Source organism: Zea mays, chromosome 10, assembly GCF_902167145.1.
Source record: "Zea mays cultivar B73 chromosome 10, Zm-B73-REFERENCE-NAM-5.0, whole genome shotgun sequence".
Lineage (NCBI taxonomy): Eukaryota > Viridiplantae > Streptophyta > Magnoliopsida > Poales > Poaceae > Zea > Zea mays.
Window position 1 is genome coordinate 143,725,629 of NC_050105.1, and position 27,772 is coordinate 143,753,400.

At 42.6% G+C, this 27,772-nt stretch overlaps 2 protein-coding genes across 4 annotated transcripts; one reads left to right on the top strand and one right to left on the bottom strand.

The window, feature by feature from the left end:
- The first annotated feature begins 15,913 nt into the window (after positions 1-15,913).
- On the top strand, positions 15,914-21,623 carry LOC100274956 (uncharacterized). Its single transcript, NM_001149192.2, has 5 exons — positions 15,914-16,131; positions 16,436-16,635; positions 17,610-17,825; positions 17,946-18,088; positions 21,184-21,623. The coding sequence occupies exons 2-5, from the start codon at positions 16,436-16,438 to the stop codon at positions 21,369-21,371; spliced, it is 747 nt and encodes a 248-aa protein (NP_001142664.2). The 5' UTR covers positions 15,914-16,131; the 3' UTR covers positions 21,372-21,623.
- Positions 21,624-22,406: 783 nt separating this feature from the next.
- Positions 22,407-26,837, bottom strand: LOC100383814 (Core-2/I-branching beta-16-N-acetylglucosaminyltransferase family protein). Of its 3 annotated transcripts, none has more exons than XM_008664007.3 (12): positions 26,487-26,837; positions 26,128-26,220; positions 25,495-25,859; positions 24,626-24,724; positions 24,217-24,317; positions 24,061-24,132; positions 23,830-23,920; positions 23,667-23,747; positions 23,277-23,339; positions 23,072-23,194; positions 22,935-22,973; positions 22,407-22,847 (listed from the first exon to the last, which is right to left on the bottom strand). In XM_008664007.3, the coding sequence occupies exons 3-12, from the start codon at positions 25,846-25,848 to the stop codon at positions 22,719-22,721; spliced, it is 1,152 nt and encodes a 383-aa protein (XP_008662229.1). In that variant the 5' UTR covers positions 25,849-25,859; positions 26,128-26,220; positions 26,487-26,837; the 3' UTR covers positions 22,407-22,718. The 3 variants fall into 3 exon arrangements, with proteins under 3 accessions (XP_008662229.1, XP_008662231.1, NP_001169917.1); NM_001176446.2 differs by having other exon boundaries at positions 22,475-22,847; positions 26,153-26,220; positions 26,487-26,735; XM_008664009.4 differs by lacking the exon at positions 26,128-26,220.
- Positions 26,838-27,772: the final 935 nt, after the last annotated feature.

The window sequence follows — 27,772 nt, forward strand, 5'->3', positions numbered from 1 at the left end:
AAAGTTCCTTGCACTTCAATTTTGCTATCATAAATATCTTAGAGCATCTCCTAACCTATAAAAATATCCTAAATTTAAAAATATCTATATTTTATAGAATTTAGTGTATAAATAAAACACCACACTCCAACAGTAAAACCACAAATCTAGATTGCAGGGCAGCCCACTACGGTGTAGTATATTTAAGGCACTCGAGAGGGTGTCCTATAGTTTTTTGACCAAATTTTATGAAATGATGCACTGTTAGAGTAGTTTTTCCTATGTAAAGCCTCATTTTTCAATTTGAGGCACTAATTTGAAGCAATGTTGGAGATGCTCTTAGAGCAAGATTAGGTAAATAGAGACCATGCTCATTAAAAAAAATCTCGGTCAAAGCTCTTCCAACCGTCTGGCTTTTATCCTCGTTTAGGTCCTGTTCGTTTACATCGGATTGCACCCGGAATTATTCCGGCTAATCAAAATTTATATAAATTATAGAAGAAATCCGGCTCGAAATCGTTCCGACCCACCAATCCGACACAAACGAACAAGGCCTTATGCACCTCACCCGCTATTGTCTTCCCTTCACTAGGCATATTTGTCGAGCTCTACAACTCGCCATCTTCAGTCCTCCCATTCCCACTGTGGCTGCCCGCCCTTCCACACGTCCTCTTGCTGGCACCGACCGTGCAGTTAGCGAAGAGGAACGTGGCGTGGACCGGCCTGCTCCTGCCTCCCATCCGTTTCTCTCTCACTTGCTCGCTCACGTAGAGTACAATTTTGTCTTGAACAAGAAGTGCAAGACCGTGAGGACAGACAAAGGAGGCAGATCGGTTGACAGGTGATTTAAATATAGATAGACAAGATTTACATACTTTGTTGGTTTACACTATTTTTTTAGCAAGTTATCTATTTTTATAGTCCTCATAAAATTCTAAATCTAGCTACAATTATATGGCTCTTGGAGTTGCCCTTAGGCTCTGTTTGATTTTCTCCTAGATTATATAAGTTGAATTATGATGAAAGGGTAGAAGATTAAAAGATCACTTTAAAAGCATAAATAAGTTAAAATAAACCAATCAATACTAGCTTATTTCAGCTTATTTATGCTCGTAAAGTGATGTTTTACTCCGTACCATTCCCCTATAATCCAATTTATATATAATCTAGAAGAAAACAAACACACTCTTAGTCTCTTTTTTACCATTCAAATATAATTTATTACTTATTTATACTATCGACTTAGAAGTTTAAGAAAATTGCATAAACTAATGTTAATAATATAGTATAAAAGTATAAAAATATTAAGTGATATAGAAGTGATTAAGATGTTTATAATGATTGTTGGACACTAAAATGAGCGGACGATCCTGTCCATGGCCCGGACGGTCCGCGTGTCCCGAGATTAGATTAACTCGGATGTTTATCCTTATCTCGTGCGTGGTTATACATCTAATCACGTGGGAGTTTGTTGGCTATCTCTTAGGAAAAGGTCCAGACCTCCTCCCCAATAAATATAAAGGGGTACGACCGATTGAGAACCCCAACAATCGAACCAATACCACTTATATTTCGTATTTATTTTCAGCACAATTAGGAGTAGTTCTAGTTTAGCCTCTCGATCCCCAAATTCTTCGCCTCTCTTCGACTCTACGCCGACTAGAGGAGTCTAGGTCGGTCGGTCCGAGCCTATACAACCCCTAGGATCTCTCCTCCCCGACGGGGTCCCTCTCGGGAGCGAGATCCAGGCGCCGCCGGCGACCTTCGCCACCCCTGCGCACGCGCGGACCGTACAACCGTCAGGCAGGGAACGCCACCCCCTGTACCAGGTCGCGGACCGTCCGCCTCTGCAGAGGGCACCGCCACCGGTTCTCACGCAGTGTTTGGCGCCCGAAAAAGGTGTCAACATACTTTTCGGCGACTCCGCTGGGGACGAGGTTGCAGATCTACAAAATCAGGCTTACATGGCCGATTCTAAAGATCTCAACAGTGCTTCTCCAAACAGCAACACTTGGCTCACTAATTTATCGGCCGCTGAGCATGAAAGATTAAAAGATGACATGAAGAAAATAGATGAGGAGGCCCAGCGACAAACAGAGCAGGTGTTCAAGGTGGCGGATAAGTGGTTCCTCTCGCACTTCAGGGTAGATTGCCACCAGAAGACCGTCCAAGAGAGGGAGATAAACGTCGAGTACATGTCAGCCGTGCTGCAACAGCTCCCCACGATAGGTGATGCCAGGTCAGCCGATGATATTCCATTTCTTAAAATTTCTTTTGATAATCGGATTAAAAGTATCACAGTGAAAGGGAATTAGGCTTACACCTAGTTCCTAAATAATTTTGGTGGTTGAATTGCCCAACACAAATCTTTGGACTAACTAGTTTGCCCAAGTGTATAGATTATACAGGTGTAAAAGGTTCACACTCAGCCAATAAAAAGACCAAGTTTTGGATTCAATAAAGGAGCAAAGGGGCAACCGAGGGCACCCCTGGTCTGGCGCACCGGACTGTCCGGTGCGCCACCGGACAGTGAACAGTACCTGTCCGGTGCACCAGGGGACTCAGACTCAAACTCTTCACCTTCGGGATTTCTCGGAAGCCGGCGCGCTATAATTCACCGGACTGTCCGGTGTGCCAGCGGAGCAACGGCTCCCTGCGGCGCCAACGGCTCCCTGCGGAGCATTTAATGCGCGCACAGCGCGCGCAGAAGTCAGAATCGCCCATGCCGGTGCACCGGACATCAAACAGTGCATGTCCGGTGTGCACCGGACACCCAGGCGGGCCCACAAGTCAGAAGCTCCAACGGTCAGAATCCAACGGCAGTGATGACGTGGCAGGGGCACCGGACTGTCCGGTGTGCACCGGACTGTCCGGTGCGCCATCGCGCAGACACCTCCAGCCAACGGTCAAGTTTGGTGGTTGGGGCTATAAATACCCCAACCACCCCACCATTCATTGCATCCAAGTTTTCTACTTCTCAACTACTACAAGAGCTCTAGCATTCAATTCTAGACACACTAAAGAGATCAAATCCTCTCCAATTCCACACTAAGCCCTAGTGACTAGTGAGAGTGATTTGCCGTGTTCATTTGAGCTCTTGCGCTTGGATTGCTTCTTTTCTTTCTCACTTGTTCTTGAGATCACAACTCCATTGTAATCAAGGCAAGAGGCACCAATTGTGTGGTGGCCCTTGCGGGGAAGTTTTGTTCCCGGCTTTGATTTGAGAAGAGAAGCTCACTCGGTCCGAGGGACCGTTTGAGAGAGGGAAGGGTTGAAAGAGACCCGGCCTTTGTGGCCTCCTCAACGGGGAGTAGGTTTGCAAGAACCGAACCTCGGTAAAACAAATCTCCGTGTCTCACTTGCTTATTCGCTTGGGATTTGTTTTGCACCCTCTCTCTCGGACTCGTTTATATTTCTAACGCTAACCCGACTTGTAGTTGTGTTTATATTTGTAAATTTCAGCTTCGCCCTATTCACCCCCCCCCCTCTAGGCGACTATCAATTGGTATCAGAGCCCGGTGCTTCATTAGAGCCTAACCGCTCGAAGTGATGTCGGGAGATCACGCCAAGAAGGAGATGGAGACCGGCGAAAAGCCCACTACAAGCCAAGGAAGTACTTCATCGGAAGAGTCCCGCACCAAAAGGAGGGAGAAGAAGAAGAGCTCCTCCAACAAAGGGAAGGAGAAGAAATCTTCTTCTCACCACAAAGAGAAGAAGGAAAAATCCTCTTCCCACAAGCCGCATCGGAAAGGCGACAAGCACAAGAGGATGAGGAAGGTGGTCTACTACGAGACCGACACTTCATCAACTTCTACCTCCGACTCCGATGCGCCCTCCGTCACTTCTAAGCGCCAAGAGCGCAAGAAGTATAGTAAGATCCCCCTACGCTACCCTCGCATTTCCAAACATACACCTTTACTTTCCGTCCCACTAGGCAAACCACCAACTTTTGATGGTGAAGATTACGCTAGGTGGAGCGATTTAATGCGATTTCATCTAATCTCGCTCCACAAAAGCATATGGGATGTTGTTGAGTTTGGTGCGCAGGTACCATCCGTAGGGGATGAAAACTATGATGAGGATGAGGTGGCCCAAATCGAGCACTTCAACTCTCAAGCAACGACGATACTCCTCGCCTCTTTAAGCAAAGAAGAGTATAACAAAGTGCAAGGATTAAAGAGCGCCAAGGAGGTTTGGGATGTGCTCAAAACTGCGCACGAGGGAGATGAGCTCACCAAGATCACCAAGCGGGAAACGATCGAGGGGGAGCTCGGTCGGTTCCGGCTTCAAAAAGGGGAGGAGCCACAACACATGTACAACCGGCTCAAGACTTTGGTGAACCAAGTACGCAACCTCGGGAGCAAGAAGTGGGACGACCACGAAGTGGTAAATGTTATTTTAAGATCTCTCATTTTTCTTAATCCCACTCAAGTTCAATTGATTCGTGGTAATCCTAGATATACTAAAATGACCCCCGAGGAAGTTATCGGGCATTTTGTAAGTTTTGAGTGCATGATAGAAGGCTCGAGGAAAATCAACGAGCTTGGCGACCCATCCGAAGCCCAACCCGTTGCATTCAAGGCAACGGAGGAGAAGAAGGAGGAGTCTACACCAAGTAGACAACCAATAGATGCCTCCAAGCTCGACAATGAGGAAATGGCGCTCGTCATCAAGAGCTTCCGCCAAATCCTAAAGCAAAGGAGGGGGAAGGACTACAAGTCCCGCTCCAAGAAGGTTTGCTACAAGTGTGGTAAGCCCGGTCATTTTATTGCTAAATGTCCTATGTCTAGTGACAGTGACCGAGGCGACGACAAGAAGGGGAGAAGAAAGGAGAAGAAAAGGTACTACAAGAAGAAGGGCGGCGATGCCCATGTTTGTCGGGAATGGGATTCCGACGAAAGCTCAAGCGACTCCTCCGACGACGAGGACGCCGCCAACATCGCCGTCACCAAGGGACTCCTCTTCCCCAACGTCGGCCACAAGTGCCTCATGGCAAAGGACGGCAAAAAGAAGAAGGTTAAAACCAACTCCTCCACTAAATATGAATCTTCTAGTGATGATAATGCTAGTGATGAGGAGGATAATTTGCGTTCCCTTTTTGCCAACCTTAACATAGCTCAAAAAGAAAAATTAAATGAATTAGTTAGTGCTATTCATGAAAAGGATGACCTTTTGGACTCCCAAGAGGATTGTCTAATTAAAGAAAACAAGAAACATGTTAAGGTTAAAAAGGCTTATGCTCTAGAAGTAGAAAAATGTGAAAAATTGTCTAGTGAGCTAAGCACTTGCCGTGAGATGATTGACAACCTTAGACATGAAAATGCTAGTTTAAATGCTAAGGTTGATTCACATGTTTGTAATGTTTCAACTCCCAATTCTAGAGATAGTAATGATGATTTGCTTGCTAGGATTGAAGAATTAAACATTTCTCTTGCTAGCCTTAGATTAGAGAATGAAAATTTGATTGCTAAGGCTAAAAATTTTGATGTTTGCAAAATTACAATTGCCGATCTTAGAGATAAGAATGATATACTTCGTGCTAAGATTGTTGAACTTAATTCTTGCAAACCATCTACATCTACCATTGAGCATGTCACTATTTGTACTAGATGTAGAAATGTTGATATTGATGCTATTCATGATCATATGGCTTTAATTAAACAACAAAATGATCATATAGCAAAATTAGATGCTAAAATTGTCGAGCATAACTTAGAAAATGAAAAATTTAAATTTGCTAGAAGTATGCTCTATAATGGGAGACGCCCTGGCATCAAGGATGGCATTGGCTTCCAAAGGGGAGACAATATCAAACTTAATGCCCCTCCAAAGAACTTATCTAACTTTGTTAAGGGCAAGGCTCCCATGCCTCAGGATAACGAGGGTTACATTTTGTACCCTGCCGGCTATCCTGAGAGCAAAATTAGAAAGATTCATTCTAGGAAGTCTCACTCTGGCCCTAATCATGCTTATATGTATAAGGGTGAGACATCTAGTTCTAGGCAACCAACCCATGCTAAGTTGCCTAAGAAGAAAATTCCTAATGCATCAAATGATCATGCCATTTCATTTAAAACTTTTGATGCATCTTATGTGCTTACTAGCAAATCCGGCAAAGTAGTTGCCAAATATGTTGGGGGCAAGCACAAGGGGTCAAGGACTTGTGTTTGGGTACCCAAAGTTCTTGTGTCTAATGCCAAAGGACCCAAAACCATTTGGGTACCTAAAGTCAAGAACTAAAATTGTTTTGTAGGTTTATGCATCCGGAGGCTCAAGTTGGATACTCGACAGCGGGTGCACAAACCACATGACCGGGGAGAAAAGGATGTTCTCCTCATATGAGAAAAATCAAGATCCCCAACGAGCTATCACATTCGGGGATGGAAATCAAGGTTTGGTCAAAGGATTGGGTAAAATTGCTATATCTCCTGACCATTCTATTTCCAATGTTTTTCTTGTAGATTCTTTAGATTACAACTTGCTTTCTGTTTCTCAATTATGTCAAATGGGCTACAACTGTCTATTCACTGATGTAGGTGTCACTGTCTTTAGAAGAAGTGATGATTCAATAGCATTTAAGGGTGTGTTAGAGGGTCAGCTATACTTAGTAGATTTTAATAGAGCTGAGCTCGACACATGCTTAATTGCTAAGACTAACATGGGTTGGCTCTGGCACCGCCGACTAGCCCATGTTGGGATGAAGAATCTTCATAAGCTTCTAAAGGGAGAACACATTTTAGGATTAACAAATGTTCATTTTGAGAAAAACAGGATTTGTAGCGCATGTCAAGCAGGGAAGCAAGTTGGAGTCCATCATCCACACAAGAACATCATGACGACCGACAGGCCGCTTGAGCTACTCCACATGGATCTATTCGGCCCGATTGCTTACATAAGCATCGGCGGGAGTAAGTATTGTCTTGTAATAGTGGATGATTATTCTCGCTTCACTTGGGTATTCTTTTTACAGGAAAAATCTCAAACCCAAGAGACCTTAAAGGGATTCTTGAGACGGGCTCAAAATGAGTTCAGCTTAAGGATCAAGAAAATAAGAAGCGACAATGGGACGGAGTTCAAGAACTCACAAATCGAAGGCTTCCTTGAGGAGGAGGGCATCAAGCATGAGTTCTCTTCTCCCTACACTCCACAACAAAATGGTGTAGTGGAGAGGAAGAATCGAACTCTATTGGACATGGCACAAACCATGCTTGATGAGTACAAGACACCGGACCGGTTTTGGGCCGAAGCGGTCAACACCGCCTGCTACGCCATCAACCGGTTATATCTTCACCGAATCCTCAGGAAGACATCATATGAACTCCTAACCGGTAAAAAGCCCAACATTTCATATTTTAGAGTTTTTGGTAGCAAATGCTTTATTCTTATTAAAAGAGGTAGAAAATCTAAATTTGCTCCTAAAACTGTAGAAGGCTTTTTACTTGGTTATGACTCAAACACAAGGGCATATAGGGTCTTTAACAAGTCCACTGGACTAGTTGAAGTCTCATGTGACGTTGTGTTTGATGAAACTAACGGCTCTCAAGTAGAGCAAGTTGATCTTGATGAGATAGGTAATGAAGAGGCTCCATGCATCGCGCTAAGGAACATGTCCATTGGGGATGTGTGTCCTAAGGAATCCGAAGAGCCTCCAAATGCACAAGATCAACCATCCTCCTCCATGCAAGCATCTCCACCAACTCAAAATGAGGATGAGGCTCAAGTTGATGAAGGGCAAAATCAAGAAGATGAGCCACCTCAAGATAATGGCAATGATCAAGGGGGAGATGAAAATAATCAAGAAAAGGAGGATGAGGAAGAACCAAGGCCGCCACACCCAAGAGTCCACCAAGCAATCCAACGAGATCACCCCGTCGACACTATCCTCGGAGACATTCATAAGGGGGTAACTACTCGATCTCGGGTTGCTCATTTTTGTGAACATTACTCTTTTGTTTCCTCTATTGAGCCACACAGGGTAGAGGAAGCACTTCAAGACTCGGATTGGGTGGTGGCGATGCAAGAGGAGCTCAACAACTTCACCAGAAATGAGGTATGGCATTTAGTTCCACGTCCTAACCAAAATGTTGTAGGAACCAAATGGGTCTTCCGCAACAAGCAAGATGAGCATGGTGTGGTGACAAGGAACAAAGCTCGACTCGTGGCCAAAGGGTATTCACAAGTCGAAGGTTTGGATTTCGGTGAAACCTATGCACCCGTAGCTAGGCTTGAGTCAATTCGCATATTATTGGCCTATGCTACTTACCATGGCTTTAAGCTCTATCAAATGGACGTGAAAAGTGCCTTCCTCAATGGACCGATCAAGGAAGAGGTCTATGTTGAGCAACCTCCCGGCTTTGAAGACAGTGAGTATCCTAACCATGTTTATAGGCTCTCTAAGGCGCTTTATGGGCTCAAGCAAGCCCCAAGAGCATGGTATGAATGCCTTAGAGATTTCCTTATTGCTAATGGCTTCAAAGTCGGAAAAGCCGATCCTACACTCTTTACTAAAATTCTTAAAAATGACTTGTTTGTATGCCAAATTTATGTTGATGATATTATATTTGGGTCTACTAACGAGTCTACATGTGAAGAGTTTAGTAGGATCATGACACAGAAATTCGAGATGTCAATGATGGGGGAGTTGAAGTATTTTCTGGGATTCCAAGTCAAGCAACTCCAAGAGGGCACCTTCATTAGCCAAACGAAGTACACTCAAGACATTCTAACCAAGTTTGGGATGAAGGATGCCAAACCCATCAAGACACCCATGGGAACTAATGGGCATCTCGACCTCGACACGGGAGGTAAGTCCGTGGATCAAAAGGTATACCGGTCGATGATTGGTTCATTGCTTTATTTATGTGCATCTCGACCGGACATTATGCTTTCCGTTTGCATGTGTGCAAGATTTCAATCCGACCCTAAGGAATCACACCTTACGGCCGTAAAACGAATCTTGAGATATTTGGCTTACACACCTAAGTTTGGGCTTTGGTACCCTCGGGGATCCACATTTGATTTGATTGGTTATTCGGATGCTGATTGGGCAGGGTGCAAAATTAATAGGAAGAGCACATCGGGGACTTGCCAGTTCTTGGGAAGATCCTTGGTGTCTTGGGCTTCAAAGAAGCAAAATTCGGTCGCTCTTTCCACCGCCGAAGCCGAGTACATTGCCGCAGGACATTGTTGCGCGCAATTGCTTTGGATGAGGCAAACCCTGCGGGACTACGGTTACAAATTAACCAAAGTCCCTTTGCTATGTGATAATGAGAGTGCAATCAAAATGGCCGACAATCCCGTCGAGCACAGCCGCACTAAGCACATAGCCATTCGGTATCATTTTCTTAGGGATCACCAACAAAAGGGAGATATCGAGATTTCTTACATTAACACTAAAGATCAATTAGCCGATATCTTTACCAAGCCTCTTGATGAACAATCTTTTACCAGACTTAGGCATGAGCTCAATATTCTTGATTCTAGAAATTTCTTTTGCTAGCTTGCACACATAGCTCTTTTGAATACCTTTGATTATATCTCTTTTATGTACTATGACTAATATGTTTTCAAGTCTATTTCAAACCAAGTCATAGGTATATTGAAAGGGAATTGGAGTCTTCGGCGAAGACAAAGGCTTCCACTCCGTATCTCATACTTCGCCATCACTCCGAGCAACTCTCTATTCTTTGGGGAGAAATGAGCATCAAAGAAAAGGACTTCATCCTTGGGGAGAGAGTAAAAGCTCAAAAGCAAAAGGACCGGACTTCGTCTTTGGTATAATCTTAACTCATTTACTTATGACCAAAGGGAAGAAATTACTTCGAGGGCTCTAATGATTCCGTTTTTGGCGATTCATGCCAAAAAGGGGGAGAAATGAGCCCAAAGCAAAAGGACCGCACCACCACCACCAAATTCAAAAACTTAGTGCTTTCCAAAAAGTATTTATCATTTGGTATCCTATTGTGTTCAAAAGGGGGAGAAAGTAGTATTTCAAAAATGGTATATCAAAACCCTCTTGAACACTAAGAGGTGGATCTCTTTTAGGGGGAGTTTTGTTTAGTCAAAGGAAAAGCATTTGAAACAGGGGGAAAAGAACTTTGAAAAGGATTTACAAAAGAATTTGCAAAAACAAAACTCGTGGTGCAAACGTGGTCCAAAATGCTAAATAAAGAAAGAAAACATTCCATGCATATCCTGTAAGGTAGTTATATTGGCTCAATTCCAAGCAACCTTTACACTTACATTATGCAAACTAGTTCAATTATGCACATCTCTATTTGCTTTGGTTTGTGTTGGCATCAATCACCAAAAAGGGGGAGATTGAAAGGGAATTAGGCTTACACCTAGTTCCTAAATAATTTTGGTGGTTGAATTGCCCAACACAAATCTTTGGACTAACTAGTTTGCCCAAGTGTATAGATTATACAGGTGTAAAAGGTTCACACTCAGCCAATAAAAAGACCAAGTTTTGGATTCAATAAAGGAGCAAAGGGGCAACCGAGGGCACCCCTGGTCTGGCGCACCGGACTGTCCGGTGCGCCACCGGACAGTGAACAGTACCTGTCCGGTGCACCAGGGGACTCAGACTCAAACTCTTCACCTTCGGGATTTCTCGGAAGCCGGCGCGCTATAATTCACCGGACTGTCCGGTGTGCCAGCGGAGCAACGGCTCCCTGCGGCGCCAACGGCTCCCTGCGGAGCATTTAATGCGCGCACAGCGCGCGCAGAAGTCAGAATCGCCCATGCCGGTGCACCGGACATCAAACAGTGCATGTCCGGTGTGCACCGGACACCCAGGCGGGCCCACAAGTCAGAAGCTCCAACGGTCAGAATCCAACGGCAGTGATGACGTGGCAGGGGCACCGGACTGTCCGGTGTGCACCGGACTGTCCGGTGCGCCATCGCGCAGACACCTCCAGCCAACGGTCAAGTTTGGTGGTTGGGGCTATAAATACCCCAACCACCCCACCATTCATTGCATCCAAGTTTTCTACTTCTCAACTACTACAAGAGCTCTAGCATTCAATTCTAGACACACTAAAGAGATCAAATCCTCTCCAATTCCACACTAAGCCCTAGTGACTAGTGAGAGTGATTTGCCGTGTTCATTTGAGCTCTTGCGCTTGGATTGCTTCTTTTCTTTCTCACTTGTTCTTGAGATCACAACTCCATTGTAATCAAGGCAAGAGGCACCAATTGTGTGGTGGCCCTTGCGGGGAAGTTTTGTTCCCGGCTTTGATTTGAGAAGAGAAGCTCACTCGGTCCGAGGGACCGTTTGAGAGAGGGAAGGGTTGAAAGAGACCCGGCCTTTGTGGCCTCCTCAACGGGGAGTAGGTTTGCAAGAACCGAACCTCGGTAAAACAAATCTCCGTGTCTCACTTGCTTATTCGCTTGGGATTTGTTTTGCACCCTCTCTCTCGGACTCGTTTATATTTCTAACGCTAACCCGACTTGTAGTTGTGTTTATATTTGTAAATTTCAGCTTCGCCCTATTCACCCCCCCCTCTAGGCGACTATCACACAGAGGATATAGAAAGGATGGCGCATGCATTAGGAAAAACACACATGCCTAGTTTTTTATCACATAAATTAGGCGCCAAAACAATTGCGCCAAACACATCGGCAACAAATGGGTTTCCCCAGCCATATTCTGGTATGCCGATGGACTCATATCCAGGACGACCGTCACCACCATCTTCGCTAAACGGTGAGTCAACTCTGAGCATGGCCGGATCGTCCGCACACAATCGCGGACCGTCCGGCCCTCCGTCAGACCGTCCGGCACACTACGCCGGACAGTCCGGAGTTACACAGAGCCCACCACAAGGGTCACAGGTGTTGCCTGACGTGACCGGACAGTCCGAGGATAGTACTGGACCGTCCGATCCATCCACAGACCGTCCGACTGCGCAGGTCGGACCGTCCGGAGCACCAGAAGTCACCTGTGATCCGCCTAGTGCGGAAGGCCGACATAAATATAACCGACCACCCAAGCCCCAAGAACCAAAAAAGTCACACGTCCCTGAGCTTGTTTGGCCCACTAAGGCCAAACCTTCTGTTCGCTCTCACCCGCACTCGACACAAAAGGAAAAGGTTAAGTTCACATTTAATATTACTAAATGTGATAAAATATTTGATGAGTTGCTTAAACATGGTAATATTAAATTGTCACAGGTAATTCCTCCGGTTGAACAATTAAAAGGGTGTGTTTATTGCAAATGGCATGGCTCCTTTCTCCATAACACCAATGATTGTGTCGTCTTCCGTCGGCAAATACAATCGGCTATAAACGAAGGCCGGTTGAGGTTTCAAAAAGAGGGGAAAATTGACAGGCCACATGTTCCTGTCACCACATTAGAGCCAACGAGCAAAAAGGCCATAATTCGGCCTTGTGCGGCCGATAAAAGTAAAAATAAAAATATCGTCATTGGTGATCCTCGCACACCAAATATTTCACGCAGAATGGTTACTCTGAAGGCTCCGGACAAAAGAAAGACCGGAGGCACCGGGGGGCAAGCACGATCGGACACCCGATCACGGTCACCTGTCCTGCGTACGCCAGACGATCCGGGTACTAAGGCCGAACAGTCCGAGACAGGCGCGGACAGTCCGGCTATGATGGCCGAACGGTCCGCAGATGGTCAGAAGCAGCAACCTCAGACCATCGGACCACAACGTTCCAACACAAGTGTTAGGAAACAAAACACTACTAAGATGTCTGGACGACTCAGTAGAGTCGGCCCTACTTTTGGTCAGTTGCTTGCCAAATATATGAAGAAGGCCGTTCCACACAACCGGCCAATAAAACAAACGAAGTCAAAAGGGCGACCTATGCGAAAGCAAAAGCCGACTAAACAGACCCAAAGGGTAGCACAACCAAGATCGCCTTGTCATCCTCCTCTAGGGATAGCATGGTGTGTCCCGTTCTATCCATCGCCGATGTGTTGTCCTGCTCATGTGTGGGGTGGTACGCTGATGAATTCGTATTACTGGCCCAATCTGTTTGCTTATTTGGGCTGAGGGGCACCACAAGTTTTTGCCTATTGACAGGTTGATCAGGTAGACATGGCCGAAGAAGATGCGATCCGAAACGACCTCTGTGTATTAAAGTCACATCAAGTATTTATATTATCTGATCGCAAGAGCCGATGACTTGCATCGAGCTGAGTCCTTACTTCGGGAACAAAACCTCATGAGGTCAATTGTTTCCGAAGTTTTCGCTGATGCTTTTGGTTCGCCAAGCTCCACCAAAAAGGCAGGGGGCATATGTTGGACACCAAAATGAGCGGACGGTCCGGCCCATGGGTCCGGACGGTCCGCGTGTCCCGAGATTAGATTAACTCGGATGTTTATCCTTATCTCGTGCGTGGTTATCCATCTAATCACGTGGGAGTTTGTTGGCTATCTCTTAGGAAAAGGTCCACACCTCCTCCCCTATAAATATAAAGGGGTACGGCCGATTGAGAACCCCCAACAATCGAACCAATACCACTTCTATTTCGCATTTATTTTCAGCACAATTAGGAGTAGTTCTAGTCTAGTTCTAGTTTAGCCTCTCGATCCCCAAATTCTTCGCCTCTCTTCGACTCTACGCCGACTAGAGGAGTCTAGATCGGCCGGTCCGAGCCTAGACAACTCCTAGGATCTCTCCTCCCCGACGGGGTCCCTCCCGGGAGCGAGATCCAGGCGTCGCCGGCGACCTTCGCCGCCCCTGCGCACGCGCGGACCGTCCGGCCTGTAGGCGCGGACCGTCCGACCGTCAGGCAGGGAACGCCACCCCCTGTACCAGGTCGCGGACCGTCCGGCCCCTGGCCGTGGACTGTCCGCGCCTCTGCAGAGGGCACCGCCACCGGTTCTCACGCAGTGTTTGGCGCCCGAAAAAGGTGTCAACAATGATAAAAAATACTAGACAAGATTAGAGGGGTATCCATGAATTGTCTTATTGAAATATTGCACATGCCAAAAATACCTATCGAACCGTAGGATTTATCAATTAAATGTCCACGCGAACATAAATACACTACTATAATAGCTGTATCTCTTCATAACATCATATCTTATATATTTTAGCCTTTATATAGACAAAAAATACTTTTTTATACACTTATAATTTTTATTCTATATTCCTTTTCTTGTTAAAAATAATACAAATACAATAATATTAACGAGTATGTGTACATAATCTCTACTCGTAAAAGAACAAGCTCGTGTTGTGTGCATTGTGTGTCACACTGGAAGCGTCTTGATCTATAATCTATTTTTCTATATATCTTATCTAACAACTTATATAAGGGTCTGTTTGGATGCCTTGGTTTTTAAAAACTAGTTATGAAAACTAGGATAGTTTCAAACATACTAGTTTTGCTCCGGTTTATAGAAATTGGATTATTGGTTTCTTAAAAACTAAAAAGTCAGTTTCTCTTAGCTAAAACTAGTTTATAAAAATTGAGGTTGTTCCAAACATCATTAACAAATTTTTTTTATAAACCAATTTCTATAAATTGGATATAGAAACTAGATTCTTAGAAACTAGGTTGCTTCCAAACAGGGTCTAAAATAAGTCTTACCTCCTCCGCAACTATGTAACCACAACGAGCATTTCGTCTCCCTCGCTGTTGTTGTTATATATTAACCTCTAACTTACCATCTTTTGTTCTGCAATAGTGTAGGCGCATGAGTCAAATTTGATTTTTGGTTTAACCGGAAACGAACCAAACTTTTTCACTTAACATTGGAGCCGACTTTCCCCTCTTTACATATATCTTTTGGTTGTAATTACTAAAAACGAACTTCAAAAACCAAACCGAAAAAATCGGTTAATCGAAAAACCGAAAAATCGGTTAACCAATTACTAAAAACGAATTTCAAAAACCAAACGAACTTCAAAGACCAAGTTGAAACTAACTGACTGAGTTTGGAACTATTTTTTAATACTATGTGTTTTTCAACTCTTACAATTATCTATTTTATAATATTATTTCTTAGCCTTTATTTTTAACAGCCAGTGCTTTATTTTTTTTTGTGTACATATATTGGTATTGGTTCTTCCTGAGTTTTAATATTATTATATATGTTTAACTTTTTTAGCAAGGAGAAACATAAAAGCAAATATAAAGTAAATATAAGGTAGTTTATATAAGAAGGTTATTCTGGTCTATGTAAAGACTAAAAAATATAAGATATAATTTTATAAATAGGTATAGATATTATAACACCAACTTACTTGAAACTAAAAGGCTATGTTGATGTTGATGAAGGTATAGATATTATAACAAGGATTTTTAGATATATGTCATTATGAAAACCGAGAATTCTAAAGATGTCATTATAATTAGCTATATCCAGTGATTGTCATTATTAATTCTAAAGTCACGGAGTTAATAATGGCAACCACCGAGTATTACAAAATATAATGACATCTTTAGAATCTTCCGTTTTTATAATGTCATATATCTAAAAAAACCCTTATAACAATGATTCAATGTTAGTGTCAATATTTTATAAGTCCCAGGACTTGATGGTTATTTTATGAGAAATTTATAATTTTGTCACTCTCAGTTTTGGCTTCCTATTATTATGTTATATTGTGTCTATGACTGGTGAGACCATATGTTTTTATGATTTATGAGCCAATAGTATATTAGCGAAACTCATAAATGATAATGACAAAATTGTCAATGACTTATTTTATGGTACCCCAAGTATTGCCGTGTGCAATGTGCATTCTTCTATAAATATCTAACGAGAGAAAGGCCAAAAGGATAAAAATTTCATATAAAATCATATATAAATTGTTAGAAATCGGTTTATTTTCGTAGAAAAAATATAGAAAACAGGGGTGGGGAATGCGTTTCGAAAGGGACCTAAAAATCTAAAATTGTTGAAAAGAAGGGAAACCATCCGAAGTCCGAACAGCCGAACTTCATCAATTGCAGACTTGGCAGCTTTTTTTTTTTCTGCCTCTGCGTGCGGTCTCCCTGTGTCTGTGACCCTTCCCTCTCGCGTGGGCTCTCGGCCTCTCCCTATCGCGTGCCTATCGCTCTCTCTCGGCGTGCGTCAGCCAGGCAAACCGCCGGCGCCCTAGCTAGCCAGGTCTTTGTCCCTTCGCCAGGCCTTCATCGGGGACTAGCACACTGCACACGCACCCACTAGGTATGCGGATCCTTACTCTTCCATTCCTGTTTGTGCGAAACCGAGAACCCAAACACTAACTTGAGGTCTTGAGCTGCTAATTGTATTCGGATCTGATCAAATTACAAATCTATGCATGTACATTAGCTTCGTTTTTTTTTTGCAAAAGTTATTGGTTTGTACACCCACGTCCCTTGGCCGCCCCTGATCCAGGCCACTAGCATCTTTTGTTCCTTTTTTTTTAGAATTTTTCGCTAATATGTGCTGCCTCCTGATGAATCCTGATGGTGATGATAAGCTGTTGTTGCTGGTGATAATAATCCAGATGTCTGCGCCGAACGGTCCAGCGGCTTGTCCGATGGTGTACCCTGTCTACCTTACCGGGGCATTCCCCCAGCAAGCAGGGGATGACCAGGCTCAAGGTCCGGGGATATATGCCATACAACAGAACCAGTTAGCGGCTGCGATGGGAATGGGGTGCTATGCTCCAACCACACTCATTCCACTCGCTTACAATATCCCAACGTAAGTTGTTACCCTTTGGTACTGAACAATCTGCTACATCTGCCTATTTTGTACCATCATTGAATTGGTGAGATCTGCTTCCGTGCCATTGCAGTAGTCATCGTAGGTCACTTGATGCAAGCATTATATGCAGTCATAAAATTTTGCTGCTGAAAACCTTGGACACATTTGAGTGAGTGTAAGGAACTAGTGTAATAAGGGGTTCATATTCATAGTAGATTTGTTGAGATCAAGGTGCCTTTTTTCGTCGGGCCTTGGTAGAATTTTTTTTGAATAAAAACATGTTCAGCAGCTGTATACAGTATAATCTTATATCTTACTTCAAGGATGACAATATCCTTAGATATTCATTTGTATTATACTTTATACATACGTTTTAGGGTCTGCTATGAGCTAGCAGCAATCTCGGGTATCTAAAAAACAATGAATCAAATTTCGCTATAGTAGCTGTTTCCATGAATTATTTGACATGCACCTTATTTATTCATTACTGATTAACTCTCTTATTTACCTAGAGATGTTGTAACTTGTAGAACAGGAGCAAGGCAGAACAGAACATATAATGATGTTTACTTCAGTCCTGAAATGATAATATAATTTCCATCATTATGACAGCAGGGGCTTGCTATAACTGACTAGTTAGTAATGACTAATTTGATTGAGAATAGCACAACACAAACACCTTTAACTTTTACTTGAATGTTACCCAAGTGCTGCTTTTGATGCTGCCATGATGGAAGATAGAATGGAACTACAGCTAACATGTAAGACTTGGTTACATTTTTTGAGCAGTTTTAAAAAAGAAAGAACATTTGTTGCAAGAATGATGAAGCCCATGTAGTTTTCTACTATGCGCATTTGTTTTTATTCTGGTTTGGTCATTGGGGAGTGGGGATACTTGGGACTACTGCAAAGCATTATGGAGTTTTGAACTATCAAATTGCTTGCTTATATCTTCCCTTTTGTGCTTAAAGGGAAAGCGTCGGAGCTTCTGCTGGTGAAGAGAATGTACAGGATGCTAGGCAGCAAAATGGACCTCAAAGACAAGTTGTTGTGAGGAGGTTTCACTTTGCTTTTCAGCTTGACTTGGCCCTGATCATCAAACTAGCCGCTGTTGTGTTTCTCTTTAGCCAGGAAGGCTCAAAACAAAGGCTGTTTCTTCTGATACTGTTTGCCTCATTTATTTACTTGTGAGTACTTTGCTCAAATCGTCTCCAAAATAACTAATGCTATTTCACAGTTTACTCTTCATCGTTTGTATAGCCTATATATGGTGCTGCTAGATAACCTCGTGGTTTTGTATCCTGCAGATATCAAACCGGAGCTATTACACCTTTTCTAAGACGGCTTCAGCGGGCAGGAGGTGCAGCTGCTCATCCACCACAGGCTCCTGCTCGGGTCGAGAACCGTGCTCCTCTGCCTGCCCAGAATGATGGCAATGAGCAGCCCAATGGTAGCTTCCATATACTGCTCTCTGTATTGCCTGTGCTCTGTGCATAGTTGTTCATTATATTGCAATACCAATTTCACTTTTTAGTCTGGAAATTGGGTTGCACCATCAAGTTCCTAATATCAAAGACACATTGGAAAATATTTGGTAGCAACTTTGGAGCACAAAACAAGAAAGGAGATGACGCCTTGCCCCTAACAAACCGGCGTGGCCGGTTTCCCTGCCTAGAACTACCATGCTGGATCACCAACCGGCCAGGCTGTCTTCCCTGTTTTAGCCTGGCCACCCCCTTTATTGGTCCTATACCAGCTCGAGAAAACTGGCTCCTGCTGACTCTGAAACAATCTGGTTTTCAAAATGATTTTGGATCTATTTTGATGTGAAAAACTTGGAGAACATGTTTTGGACTTGTTTCCTTCTAGTATAAGACCACCCTCTATATATGGGAGGATCATGACCGGTTCAGCATCAGAACTTTTAGTTGTCAAGACACAACACATACCCTGTTTTGCCTTTCTCTCTATTCTTGTGTTTGTCACGCCTTCCGGTAAGATTTAGTGGCGTTCTAGGTGGTTGTACCGACCCTAGGACAACCTCCATGTGTTCCTCCCTGATGTGTCTTTCTAGGAGGTATTCGAGAGTCTACCAAACAAAGAATGGACTTAACATCGGTGTAACCAGCCCCTATATCGGTTTCGTCAATCCGCTATGTTCTTGGCTTCTTGCTGCGATCAATGTTGTTTGCATCCTCAGGTGTGTTAGCCCTTGCTGATGTGTGGCCCAATTCGGTGTCAACATAGTTTTTGGCGACTCTGCCGGTGAAGAAGAATAAGAATAAGATCCAATTTGCTAGCAACATGTCGGATGATGATAAGACTAAGGAGTAAGGGGTTACACCAATCCTTTTGATCCAAAGAATATCAACCATCCGACTTCAATCGATCTGAGGTCGATTGATGAGCTTCCCATTGATCTTCCTCAAAAGACCGAGGCCAAGTTTGATGTCGATTTATTAGTGTTTCTTGCAAGTTGCACCAAGGATTGACGAGACAAGGTCACTCAATTCCATGAACCTGTCTTTGGTGATTCAAATGCATCTTTTATCTAGGCAAAATTTGATGATGTGGTAGATGATTCTTACCTTACTCATGTTGATTATGCTAAGCTGTTGCAGGATCAGTGGACTATCTCTAGTAATAATTTTAAACTCTAAAGTTACTTTTTTGAGTTGGTGTATGGACAAGAAGTGTTACCCATCAAGATAAATTTAGATGCATATAGGCATGGTAAACAAAATGACTTATCCGTTGTTGTGTATCATGATTTGCTAATGGATAATATTGATGAAGTGACCGACAAAAGAATTAAAGCTCAAGGATATGGAGAAGGACAAGGATCAAGTTGCTAGGGCATATAAGAAGAAAGTTAAAAGCAACCCATGTAAGTTGGGGATTTCATATAGAAGACTATACTACCAACTTGAACGAAGAAATGAAAAGTAATAAGTTTGGCAAGTGGTCACTGAGTTGAAAAGGTCCTTATAAAGTGATCAAAGTGATATTTAGAAATTCATATTTGTTGTAGACATTGCAAGGTGAAAATCTTCCAAGGGAAATCAATGGGAGGTATTTGAAAACATATTTCCTAAGTGTTCGACAAGAATCCTAAACTGCTCTTGAACAATAGCCTAAACAATGGTCGATGCATGTGTCGTCCATTAAACAAATATGGTCAATGTATACATTGTTCTTAGATGCTACATAGTCGATGACTTGGACATCGTTGCTATTTAGCGCTTTTATTGTTTTTAGGTTCATATATTATTCACCTAAAAACATAGGGGCGTATGTTGACACACAAAAATGTGTCGGTATGAAAATTGGTTTGCACAAGTTCCTAATAACAAGGACACACTAGAAAATATTGGGTGCACTAAATTTAGACAAAACAAAACAAGAAAGGAGATGACACACAACCCTGCTAGAACCGGCTAGGCCGTTTTCCATGTTCCATCATGTTTGCCCCCCTCGCCCCCTGTACCAGCCTCTATGGAAACGGGCCAAACCGGTTTTCCTGTTGAGTTCGAATCAATTTAGTTTCCAAATTGATTTAGATCTATTTTAACGCGAAAAACTTGGAGAACATATTTTGGACTTGTTTCCTTTTGGGATAAGACTGCCTTCTATATATATGCGAGGATAAAGACCGATTGAGCATCCTAAATTTTAGTTGTCAAAAACACATCACATACCCTCTTTTGCCTTACTTTCTCTCTATCTTATTGTTTGTCATGTTGTCCGGTGAGATTTGACGGCGTTTTAGGCGGTCTTACCAACTCTAGGACAACCTCCACGTGCTCCTCCCCGACTGGTCTTTCTAGGAGGTATTTGGTAGTCTACCACGAAAAAACGGGCTTAACATCAGCCTAACCGATCCCTTGGTCAGTTTTGACTATCCGTTGTGTTTTCGCTACGATTAAGGTTGTTTGCAACCTTAGTTGTGGTAGTCCTCGTTGATGTGTGGCCTAATTCAATGTTAAGACCTTTTTCACTAACATCTGCTCTTATGGGAGGTTCATGTTAGAGTATATCAGGCAATTCCGGATATGATTAGTCTATGATTGATTGTAATCTCGGGATAACCTATATTAGGTAACTCCGGATATGGTTAGTCTATGATTGATTGTAATTCCAGGATAACCTTCCTTATCTCTAGGATAGGCTACTTGCTCTCAAAGTCATGTACTTCTATATATTCACTCTAGAAGCTAATGCAAATCATCCCACCATTCCACACATTATACAAAATCTCTCATTCCTTCAGTTCATATAAACGTCAGTAGTCCTTGCATGAAATAAAATTGTAAATGGCAGTGATTAGCATCAACGAATGAGACATGCTCTAGGTGTCTAATGTCTATCCTGTTGATTTCTGTTTTGATGGAATGGTGCTTCATGCTTTAACAGTCAGGTTGTTTTCTGCTTTTGATTTGACTACAAGTACCAATAATGGCTCATGTTTCTCCTTTTTCTAAGGAAATGTTGATGCACGAATGTTCTAATATCTAATCACTTCTGCTGTTGGGGAAACGCTTGCAGGCCCTGCAAACCCTGACCAAGCTGCGGAGAACCACGAACAAGATGCTGCAGCTGGTAACGAGAATCCGCAAGAGGCAGAGGTAGAAGGCAATCGGCGCAACTGGCTTGGAGGTGTCTTGAAAGAGGTCCAGCTGGTTGTTGTAGGGTTTGTCGCATCGCTTCTTCCTGGTTTTCAGCACAATGACTAGCCCTCGTGTCGTCACCGTGGAATAAGCTACCAGCAGTGAAATAGTTATGGTGACATACTGACATAGGGGAAATAATTATATGAAGCAGCTGAAAGGTTTCTATTATGCATCTTTGCTGTTAATATTGTTTTGTTTCATGTTCAAATACTTTTTGAACCAATCCTGTCCTTCTTCCAGCAATACTTGCAGCTCACATGTAAATGTAAAGACTAGCCTGACACCCCCATCAATTGAACTATTGTTTCGTTGCAGAAATATTTGATGCTTGCACCTGAATACAGTATCAGTATTCAGAACCTGTTGTAAAATGTCTGAAATGTGATGTGAAAGTTTTTCAGGGCTCCAAACTTGATTTATAATGTGATTCACATCCAGAAGGATTCTCCTTTGTACTAAGGGTGTGTTTGGTTAGATGTATAAGAAGGAATGGAACAAGGCGGTCACAGTTTCTATAGCGTTTGGAACTTTGGATGAGAGTCACGTGTAGTCGAGGTAAACAACGGAGTAATTTTTTGGCAGCGGTGTGATCCCAAAAAATTAAGGGGGCGGTGTCTCCCGTCTCATACTACTTTGACCTCAAACCAAACATATAAGAGTACTAGAAAAATCATGGCAAGAGAGAAATACATCAATTGTTATTTTTCTCGGTTGATTTTTTCGATCTTACCCAGTTGCCCTCATAAATGAATCAACTCAGTATAAGTGTGCGAGCATACTCAGCACAGAAAACTTTTCCCTCAATCTCCAATTTCGAATTCCAGAAGGATTTGAGTTTCCAAGCTGGTCCTAAATAAACCAAATAGCAGTGTGCTGGGAAGACAGTGGAAGGGCTGGGGCAGTGGGACCTGAACATCGAGACCAGGCAGCTCATGACGCTTCTCTATCATCTACTTGAAGCATCGTGTGGTCAGTCTTGGATCTCTTCGCAGCAAAGGACTCGTGCAGGAACTCGTAGGATTTGTTTCCTATAAAGTAAAATTTTCCATGTATCCCTTTGAACCGTGCTTTGGCAGTCAGAACCGAGAACTTGAGGGCAAATACAAGACCATGATCTCAGATTTTCCTATTGAATGACCATTCCTTGTAAAAACAAAGCTTGATGTACATGGTAAAACGCCGCAGCTAAAAATGTGGGTAGAAGAAACTATGAAAGCAACACGAGGCTAAAGGAGTAGCAATGACCAGTTGTGGTATATCCGAAGCCACTGTGTTGCTGCAGCGAAAGCCGAAAGCCTTCTCCTCACCAACTGCTATCCTGTTAATTAATCTCCTATTATGTTCCTAACCAATGTACAAGGATTTCTATAACAAAATATTCCCTGTAGCCTCTAAGCGTCACCTAGAAGCTCAAATAAGTGTGTAATTCGCGAACAAGGTCAAGAGATTGTTTATGGATTCAGGGTAGAACTTCCTCGCAAACAGGTAGCATGGCCTCTTTGCTCCATTCCATAGGCAGGGGTTCTCTGTGACCACTTTCTGCAGAGCAACGGCAAAACATTTAAGCATACTTGTGGTTTTTTATCCATCGCTGGGACAGAAACAGGAAAAGGAGGGAGGTACTACCTTGCCATCACTAGTGACATGGTGGCTCACGTCGATTGACTGCAGCACAGATCAAAAAGGGGTTACGACTAGAAAAGGGTGCCGTAGGCAAATAACCACCAGGAAAATAGACGTAATATGAGCAGGCGAACACATACTGCTATATTCTTCAGAAGCTCCAAATTAACGTGCTTTGCCCGGTAAGCTTTTGGATGCCACTTCCCTTCAGACCAGTCAACATGGGTTACAGACCAATTAGCAATTCCATCTGGGTCCATCATCTGGTTGATACAAAAATGCAAATTTGCAATGTCAACAGGGCTGCGGCGGCATTATAGAGATGAAAGGTCATTGTGTACTGACACGGAATACTGTTGGCAAATAATGTTCGTCAGCGTAGCAGTTGCGACCATCTTCCATCCCAGGCTGCAAGGAGAACAAACAAAAAAACATTGATATGGACACATGTTATGTAGCAGAGAATACATCAACTGTAATTTCTAAATTAGTTTAAAAAGAACAAAATGAATAGAGACTAATACAAGGACACATCTATCTTTTAGATCAAAAAATAGTCAGAACAGAATTTTTTTGCGGTATACTCTGTCAATTCCAAAATATAGGTGTGGTTTGATTTGGCACAATTTCAAAACCTTTAAATGTTCTTTTTTTTTGCACCGCAAAAGGACAAACATGCATTTGGCTTTGATCCTATACTGCATAAAGAAGGTAGTAAATAGAAGACAATCTCACCCTGCAATGAAGCTTGAACTTAGTATAGTAAAGACTATCTGCAATAATCATCAACGCATGTTGGCGTTTGACTGAGAACCACTGAAATAGTTGAAGTCAAAACAAACTCCCATCAGAATGATCGCAGATTTAAAATAATTAAGCAAGATGATTGCAAGATTACCTGTGAACCCTTTCTAAAATCAGTCTCTGTGACCTCAGGCAACATATTTTGTGAATATCTAAAATTTCCATGTGGTCCAGGATCATAAAAGCTGATCAAGGAAACAAAATATGATGTAAGCTGAAGGAATAACAGCCCAACTCAAAACCCAATGTAAAACTAGAACCAAGAGCAATTAGGTAGACTCCAATTATAGTTAGAGATGAATTTGAGATAAAGAAACAAACTTACCAGTCAATAAAACTGAGATTTGCACCCATCAGGTAGTCATATACATAATCAAAACTGTGCAAAGGTACACAGCTGCAAACACGCAAAAAAAAAGTAAAGACCTGAAAGAACAAATTGTGAAATAAAATGGGATGAAAGCAAAACCATGATATGTACCTATCAGATAGCAAAACAAAATGCTGATTGTCAATATCTTGTAGAGCATTTGCCATCAACCTCCTCTCAGCATCAACCATAGAAATTTTACCCCAAGTTACCTGCAATGGGAATAAAATCATTCAGGTTATCACTCATTTAGATTCTGATGAGTTCTTACAAGTATCAGTCATATAGGAAAGAACTTTGTCAAAAACATAGTGCTGAAATTAATCTGTTTTTTTTCACACAGCTTACTCTTCCATGTGTAGAACAAAAGAGACCAGACTAGGAGGAACTAGATGATACTGTTAATAAGAAAAGGCACACAGAATCAAGTCAAAGAGGACTTGAACTTGGGATAGTGGGTGTGTACACCACCTCCCACAACTGAGCTCAGTTCTTCTTCATGTGGAATTAGGGCAATTACCTTTTCACTGTGTATCTCTCGACCAACAAATATGGGACTGACATGTTCAGGCTTCTCCCTTGAGGCATGAATATATATGGTATACCTTCCTTCATGGCCCTACAGAAATAACAGGCGGTCATGGAGACTTTGAGCTAAAGATGATGACACAATGGATTATGACATTCCTTCAAAGATTAACAGGCCTTGGCAATACCCATATTGTACCTTTAAACAAAATGCTCATGGCGTATCATTAAATTATAGTTGTTACAACATGAAGTTAGAATAAATGATCCTAAATAGTAATGTAATATGTCTGGACAATAAAATTCTTACAACATCATACAAAGGGTAGCTTCAGGCTGTAGTAGTTATGTAGGACTTCAAATAAGAACAGAGTTGAACCAAAACATAAGATCAATCATGCTTGTTATCTTGAACTATTGTTAAATTCTAAAATTACATCCTTCCTGAAGTATCAAATACGGATTTCTTTTCTCGAACACGCAGGAAAGCCGCACGTCATTGTATTAAGAAAGGAGAAAAGTATAGCTACAAAGCCAGTTGTTTGCAGGGAAAAAAGAGCGAAACAAATCAACCTACACAACCAGCAGCAGAGCAGTACAAAGACACATGCACCACAAGCAAATGAGTAACGACCACACACAAACACATGACACACACGCACTTGTCAAGGTCTAGTTGTATTAAAAAGCAAAATATTATACAAGATGAATTTTGAATCTCAGAGGTGGTTCTACTGAAAGCCTAGTTGTATGGCATATGCAAAGGCCAATATCAGTCATGAAAGCCAATACTGAATTCACATTGCAGGAGCTATGATAAAATGCATGAATCTACCAACAGAACAAACCGGGGATGTTTACCTCAAAGAACTTTTCCCATAATCTTTCAAATGGCAATGTCCCCGGAGTCAAGAACATGAAAGCTATTTTTGAATTCTTGGATAGAACAGGAGGTGTTGTTAGGATCTGCCTAAAAACAACACGCGAGGCCCTCTCCTCATCGGTCAATTCCCTGGCTGGTTCCGCAGGAAGCCAATCCCTCACAGAAGAAGTGTAATGCGGGGGAGGATACAGATAAGCCCAGACTAGCGCGATGGAGATAAAAGCTGCAACGGCAGGGATCCACGCACGTCTTTTTGGAGCTGATCTCGGACGTGGAAGTGGAACGGCCTTCATATCCTTAACGCCTAACTGCCAAACTTGATGCAGCTTCATCTATTTAGGTCCTGTTTGAAAGCAACATTGTTTTTTAAGAAACCAGTTTTTATTTTTTAGCTAAATGAGACTAGCTTCTTGGTTTTTAATAAACTGAAAATTTAATTTCTATAAACGTAGACATAGACCGGTATATTTAGAACCACATCAATTTTCATAAACCGGTTTCTTAAAAATCTGAAAATATAATTCCTATAAACTGAGACATAAACCGGTATGTTTGAAACCACATCAATTTTCATAAACCAGTTTCTTAAAAACTGGTGCTTCCAAACATGCCATTAAACTTCACAGCTCTCATTACTCTCGGACTCCACCAGCTGTCAGTGAAAATGGCCGGCAGATAATTTCCTCTCGCTTATACACGTCTGTCTGCAATAGTATAACAGTTTGGTTGATCAAAATAGCAGTAACAAGCTAAGGTTATGTACAAAGCAGGGGACGGACCCAATATAAAACACGCGGTGAGTTTTGCAGAGGAATCGAAGTTAGTGGGGAAATTCAGTTAACATGCATTTGCAATTAAATTAAATCAGATCCGAATATCCGATCACCCGAATACGACTACAAGTTTACATTAGGGTTTGGGTGGGTGCTCGGTTCCGCGCAGCATGAAAGGACGAGGAGGGTAGGCATACCTGGTGGGTGGGCGAAGGGCCTGGGCAGACGGCGGCGGCGGCGCGCGCCAATTCGTCGCTGGCAGGAAGAAATGCCACGCGAAAGAGAGAGAGCGGGTGGAGAACAGCAGAGGGAATCAGGAATCAAGTCGTGCCAAGGACCAATGCATCGATTGATTTATGCGTGGCTGGGGATGGGAAGGGGACGTTGCCGGCGCGGCGGCAAGTGACCCACGACCGCGACGAGGAAGGAAAACGGAAAGAGAGGCGAGGAAAGCGACGATGCGGTTTGTTTGTTTTGATACACCGCAGAGGGCGCGCCAAATGTGTGTTGTTGCCTTTCCCTCGTTTCGTTCCGAAAGTTTTAATTTGGCAATGCGTGTTCAGTAGATGGGTTGTCAGTTCCTCCGCTCCTGTTTTTGGATGTCTACCTGCTTAATCCAACATTCTCCAAGGTTTATTTAATCAAACTTCTATGTACTATAACGTCGCCACGACGCCGACGCTTATCCCACATGCACTTTCAAGGTTTTATAATTTTTACGTCCAGTTTTTTTCTTAGAGTAATCAAATAAAATAATTTAATTGTGACGCAAATATGCTAATTATGAGGTGCAATTTTTTCGTAAAACTGAAATGGTGTCTCAGGTTGTAGGTCATGCTATACTCGTTGATCATTAATTGAGCCCCGTTAGTGTTTTTTTTTCAAAAATAAGTGTAAGCGAAATTGATTACAATAGAAACATGTAGACGCCAATTCAAAAAACATTTTAGTTATTTAAAAAATAAAGAATAACATGTTTATAGTACATATAAATACGTGTTCACATAAAAAGGAGATGCAAATTGAAACTAGAAATATCATGCGAAAAGAATAAATATAAGGTTCATATCAACTAAAAGACGAAACATACAAAAATTTGTATATGAACCAAAAATGTTATTACTCCATCTGTTCCAAATCATTACTTTACGTTAGCTCTTTGATTTTATATCTATATTCAAAACACATGGAGTTCATCAATCTATACTACTTATTAAGGCAGTAAGGGGTAGGTTGTCCATTCTCTGTTCTGCCTTTCCGATTCCCACAGTCCATTCTCATTCCCAACAGCTCAGTCTCTCGCACACAACCCATTCCAATTCCCACTTTCCAGCAAGTGCACACAGCACATTCTCATTCCCAGCCCATTCCTCGGACCACACGCTCATTCCCAGCCCATTCCTCGCACCACACGCTCATTCCCAGCCCATTCCTCGCACCACACGCACACGCTTCCTGCGGCAACAAAAAAATTGCAGCTAGG